The sequence below is a fragment of the Syzygium oleosum genome, unplaced genomic scaffold (genome assembly GCF_021117445.2).
Source record: "Syzygium oleosum isolate NSW1041296 unplaced genomic scaffold, Sole_v2.1 Sole_v2.02, whole genome shotgun sequence".
Classification (NCBI taxonomy): Eukaryota; Viridiplantae; Streptophyta; class Magnoliopsida; order Myrtales; family Myrtaceae; genus Syzygium; species Syzygium oleosum.
This window is the reverse complement of record NW_026607486.1, coordinates 4,389,377-4,395,064: the sequence shown is the minus strand read 5'-3', so window position 1 is coordinate 4,395,064 and position 5,688 is coordinate 4,389,377. Positions and strand designations below refer to the sequence as shown.

At 48.5% G+C, this 5,688-nt stretch overlaps 1 protein-coding gene across 1 annotated transcript; it reads right to left on the bottom strand.

Moving 5' to 3' along the window:
- Positions 1-821: 821 nt before the first annotated feature.
- LOC115666270 (phosphatidylinositol 4-phosphate 5-kinase 1) lies at positions 822-5,481 on the bottom strand. Its single transcript, XM_056308465.1, has 8 exons — positions 4,027-5,481; positions 3,774-3,935; positions 3,349-3,514; positions 3,144-3,254; positions 2,860-3,053; positions 2,632-2,762; positions 2,441-2,534; positions 822-1,761 (listed from the first exon to the last, which is right to left on the bottom strand). The coding sequence occupies exons 1-8, from the start codon at positions 5,217-5,219 to the stop codon at positions 1,452-1,454; spliced, it is 2,361 nt and encodes a 786-aa protein (XP_056164440.1). The 5' UTR covers positions 5,220-5,481; the 3' UTR covers positions 822-1,451.
- Positions 5,482-5,688: the final 207 nt, after the last annotated feature.

Genomic DNA, 5,688 nt, shown 5'->3' with positions numbered 1-5,688 from the left:
ATTTAAAAAGAACATTGATTTTAATTTTTAATTTTTTTGAAATGGCATTGCATGGTGTGAGGGATCACACGATAGGTGGACCCAAAAGGAGAGAATATGGGGTCAAAAAGGAGAGAGCAGAAGTGTACCGTGTGGAGCTGGGGCGGGGACTACTTCTGCATCGGACTTTGACCTCTGCAGTGATATATTCACCCAAAAACAAACCCACAAAAGAAAAGAAAAGAAAGAAAGAAATAAAGAAAGAAAGCGCCCCATCGCACGAAACCCTATGCACCACGTTCTGCTGCTATCATCCCCCCTGCATATGACAACACTACCCCCTCCCCCCTCAAATCAATGTTTAAAGAAGGTGGCGTTTCATGGACTCGATTAACAACAATCTGTTCATTACCCAGAAAAGAAACAGCAATTGAAAACTGGGGTATGCTTGTGATGATGACTTCCGCTCGAGTTGATTGGCAACTCAAGATGTATTTGAACATGAAGGGGGTAAAAAGCAGGTGAAGAAGACATAATGCAATGTAAACAGTAAAAGAAGGAGAGAGTCAGAGAGAGAGGGTAAAGAAAGTGAAGGAAGGAGGAAGCAGAAGCGCATCTTTGTTTAGCTTTCTCTGCTTTTCATGTGAATGGCCTTTCACCTCTTCTCCACTGCAAAAGGAAAAGCCAATGACCCCATTCCCATGCTACTTCTTTCTTTCTTCACAAATATACAAACATACATATCAACAACAGAGAGAGAGAGAGAGAGAGAGAGAGAGAGAGAGAGAGAGAGAGATGCAGTGGACCACCCCCACCATTTGGTGATTGGAGTGTGAATGTGGTTCAAAAGTAATTCTGGGAAATATCTCACATCATAATAATAATTCATTTAAAATTCTCATCATAAATCTCTATGACCTGTACAATTCCTTATTCCACAGTCTCCTCCCATTTTCTTCCTTTTTGAATCTCTCTCACTCCTCTCTGGGGAAAACATTTCCTCACTTCCCTATACCACCCCCCCCCCCCCTTTTTCCAAAATCTTCACATATCCTAGGTTGCCTTGCCTTGCCCACAAAATTTCTAGAAGAAACACATTTTAAAAAAATAATCAAAATAGCAAGGGAAAATAAATAATAAAAACAAAAGAAATTACCCCTCCCATGCTAAGAAGAGCCCTCCCCATCCCCCCTCCCCCCCAACCAATGTACAAGTATTTGCCCTTCCCCCTTTCACTTCACAATGACTGATATCATCAAAATTCAGCCGACCATCCCAGCTCGATGAGGTGCTTACCCACCGCATAAACTCCGCACTGGCAGCGATGCCTCCAATTTACAGACTCTCGCGCTCTGACCCTCCGAGGGATCCACCATGAATCTTCGCTGCCACTCGAGTGTTTATGCGGTCTATCGTTGGTTCATCCACAAAGCCTGTTTGTATCTTCAAACACTTCTCTTTCCCTCCAGCAGCTACCTTTCCTCTATGAAGATTCTTCCTATAAAATCGCGGAATCTCTTGGAATAGAGTTTTGGATCCACCGCCGAGATTGAGGTGGGATCAGCTTGGAACGATTTATATGCATGCTCTAACTTCTTGGCGATGTCATAATCCTGTAGGATGTCGATGATGCCGAAGTAAAGAACGACCTCGTATGTCTCACTGTTTCGTGAAGGGGTCAAATGGCTCACTCCCCCTTGAGTGTACTGGTCAAAATCACTCCTCCGAGCCATCCGCTCTGCTCTTGCAGGCATATTTGCTCCTAACCGTATCAAGGGTTTCCTGATAAAAATTAATTCGGTTTTATATCAGTATGAATGTTTCATAGATTTGTTCTGGGAAAAACCAAAGCCATCACACATACAATATTGATGTCCTGCTACATCACATATACAATTGATGTCCCGCTACATCTTTTTTGATTCGAATGAAAAGAATCCCGGACTCGCGAATTCATTGGAACAAAATCGAGAGAGAAATCAATGAACCAGGAAATAGACGCTTTCGACCAAAAAAAAGGGCACAGAAGCTCTCCATCAGTATTCTATAGGACAACATAGGCTCCATCATTAAAAATTCCCAAACCCAATCTTGGAGCCAACAATAGTCCACAAGCCTCGTCCTAAGAGATGAAGACAGAACACAAGACGTACGTGATCCACATACAACTATTTTGCTTAAGCTACCAAGGCCACTGATTGCACCTAGTCAATCGTGCTAGATTTTATTACTCTTCGATCAGAAAATGTTGGCAAGAAAACATGGCCAATCTCAATGTATTGGATTTAGATGACAAAAAACCAATCATGAATCTTGTCAATTATTCTAGGAAGTACAATATCAAAGCTCAGACAACAACTCGGTTAAAGACAAGAGAGTACGCTGGCAATAACTCCAACTCAAATAGAAGGCATTATTAGGGTGGACATGAGAGAAAAGAACAGTGAGTCTTAAATCATACCTGCCAGCTAAAACTCGGTCCATGTCTTGTAGCTCCGCCTCAAGGAAACGGCAGCCCCGCATGAACTTTTCATTCTGATATGAATCTTTTCTGCCTGCAAAGATGAATACATTCTTATGAAATGTTCTTCATTAGAAACATAATGGATCTAACTTAGAGATAATTAGTGAGAAAGAATCATAATAAATTACCAGTTCGCAACACGAATGGAGATAACCCCATTTTGTCGCACGTGCTCGTATCTCGAAAGTGAAGACCAACCAACAGACTATAATCCATTATTCCCTCTGCTTCTAAGAACTCACAGTCTCGCTCGATTTGCCTGATCAAAGATTTCAGAGAATATAAGTACTATACAGAAGAAGGAAAAGGTTTGCCCACTAATAAAAAGGCCAGTGCGGGTTTGGACCGAGACTCACGTCATAAGCTCTTGAAACCAACTCCGTTGCAGGCGAAATACGAAATTGAGATCGAGGTCCTTCAGGGTTGTTGTTTCATCAATCTCCTCCTCAGGTTTATCCGTCATGCGGCCATGGGAGGATCCTTTCAGATCAAACCGCCGATGTATTCGGTATTCCGAGCAAAACAAGTTGGCCATGACAATGAACCGGGTCTGGATTTCAATAGAATCGGAAGTAAGTACTTAATGCCCGGACTTTTCAAAGACCTGATAATAGGTTGAAATATCTTCAACAAAGCATACCTTCTGGCCTCCAATAGGTTTGACACAGTGCACGCCAAAGAATTTTGTCACCAGGGAATTTTCATACTGGCTGACATGTTGGTAATAGCTACGGAGCATCCTTATAAGCACCTGAACATAGATTTCCACAACTCAGTTCCAATCCAGTAGCTGCTCAACCTCTCAGGCGTATTTGCTCAATCACAGAAGTAGCGCGAAAGCTTACCTTAACTTCGGACTTCTTCACAGTTTTTATCATAAATCTGTCGTCCTGAGTAAGGTAAAAGAAGCTGCCACTCTTCCCCGGCGAAGAGAGCTCTCTCAATGCATCGTTGCCGCAAATCGCTAACATGTAGTCGGCAGGATCCACTTGAAATAGCTCCCTCAAGTGCCTGAAATATCGAGCCATCCATTTAGCAGATGGAAAACAGGAGATAGGAAAAAAAGTGTTGGAAAAACGAATGATGACCCACAAGTTGCAACCAGGAGAACATATCGATCGAATGCTGTCATCATAACTACTAGACTTCAAGAAAGATATGAAGTATTCATCAAGGACAAATCAAACACTGAATAAACTGCACACCAAGCAAAGCATAATAACCCCCCCCCCCCCCCCCCCCCCCCCCAAATCACGCTCCGCGCAATTACCTGAACACCGTTGGACAATAATCCTTCCATCGGAATTCCACCGATTGATGGGGCGGCGTAACCTTTGATCCTTCCGGCGGAAACCTTGTCCAGAACTTCTCCTTAGGGTCGAAGTCGCTCGGCTTCAAATCCCGAAGGCCGCTCGGCTTCCCGACAGAGTACCTAAGAAATAATCGACAAAATCAAACCCCATAATCTAGAAGGTCCTCAAGCAAATTTCGGAGATCAATGTCGATTCCGGCAGCCAAATTACCTGATACCCAATTGCAAGTTGAGCATCAAGTCGTAGTTCTTATGCCCTTTGGAGATCGTCTGGCCTGGCTTCTTGGCATCCCCACTGAAACAACAGGGTCCCCTCCTAAAATCCCTAAACCCGTCGCGGCCCAACCCCATCCCGTTCCGGTAGAATATGGACGCCTCCACATTGTCGATGATGTCGCAGGTGATGTCCCCGGCTTCGCCATCAGACTCCCAAATACATATCCTGGGGAAGTTCCTCTCCGTCAAGCTCCCCCTCGCGCCGTCCACGGAGGACCGCTTCCTCATCGTGGCGAGCATCAGATGCTCGGCGACAAAGGCGGCGTTGTTGCTCTTCAAGCAGAGCTCCTTCCCGTTGTTGCCGGCATAGTACGCCCCGTCCAATTGCTGCTGAATCTTCAGGTCCTTGTTCCAAGAGATGGAATAGCGACTCCCGTCAGGCCAGATGAACACGCCATTCCCTTTGGGGACCCCGTTCTCCCACTGCCCTTCGTAACGGTTGCCGTTGGCCCACGTCAGCGCGCCGCGGCCGGAGATCACGCCGTTGCGCCACTCGCCCTCGTACTCGTTCCCGTTCCTCCAAACGTACCGGCCCTGCCCGTCCTGCAGGTTCCGCTTCCACGAGCCCTCGTAGAAGTCGCCGTTGGCGTACCGCTTCTGGCCGTAGCCGTGCTTCCGATCGGCGGTCCAGGAGCCGCGGTAGGTGTCGCCATCGGAGCCGACGAAGGTGCCGAGGCCCTCCATCCGGCCGGACTTGAACTCGCCCTCGAAGGTGGCGCCGGAAGGCCAGGAGAACTTGCCCTTCCCGGAGGCCTTGCCTCGCCTCCACTCGCCCTCGTACATGCAGCCGTCGGCCCAGAGGTACTTGCCAGATCCGTGCGGCACATTCCCCGAGAAGCTCCCGATGTACAGATCTCCGTTGGGGAGCGCCTTCTCGACGGCCCTCCCGGCGGCGGCGGCCACCGCCGGGGCGACCCGGCGCGTCCCGGCCTGCGATCGGCTCCGGCTGACGACGATCGGGGGCGCGACGACGAGCTCGAGGGGCTTCCGGCCGCCGCCCCTGTCGGAGACGAGCGTGACCCTAATCCCGTCCTCCTCCTCCTCCTCCTCCTCCTCCACCTGCTCGTCCGACGACTTCTTCTTCTTGGTCAGCGAACTCACGTCGTCCAGCAACACCCCCTCATGCATTTTTCTCTCGGCTGTCCCCGCACCGTCGGGGCTCTACATCAAATCGAGCACCCCCCCTCCTCTGGAAATCTCAGGGCTCTCTCCTCGTCGTAGTGGGGCTAATCCATTGGGAAGCGCCGCATTCGGCATCGGCGGCGAGCACAACGCCGGAGCGACATTCGGCGGCGGTTCCGGATTCGGAGAGCGGTCCCCCAACTCCCGCTGCGCTGTCGTCGTCTCGGTGCTCGGGGAGAGAAACCGGCCGGGGGGAAGAGGAGGATCCTGGGAGCAACAGAGCAGCCGCGGAGAGCGAAGACAGAAGAGGATAGACAGAGAGAGAGAGAGAGAGATTGTGTGTGTGTGTGTTTGTGTGTGTTCTGATTTGTGCAGCTCTCGAAAAAGAAGAAAGAAAAAATGGAGAAAAAGAGAGAGAGAGAGGGCGATGGACGAGAAGGAGGAGGAGAGAGATTGTGTGTATTAAATTTGAGAC

What these genes read in the sequence shown, in the direction of transcription:
- LOC115666270 (XM_056308465.1), bottom strand. Translation starts at nt 5,219, where the DNA reads ATGCATGAGGGGGTGTTGCTGGACGACGTGAGTTCGCTGACCAAGAAG. An exon ending in TATTGTCCAACGGTGTTCAG is followed by an intron (nt 3,515 to 3,773) that starts GTAATTGCGCGG and finishes TCGATATTTCAG; the next exon opens with GCACTTGAGGGAGCTATTTC. An exon ending in AACCTATTGGAGGCCAGAAG is followed by an intron (nt 3,054 to 3,143) that starts GTATGCTTTGTT and finishes ATTGAAATCCAG; the next exon opens with ACCCGGTTCATTGTCATGGC.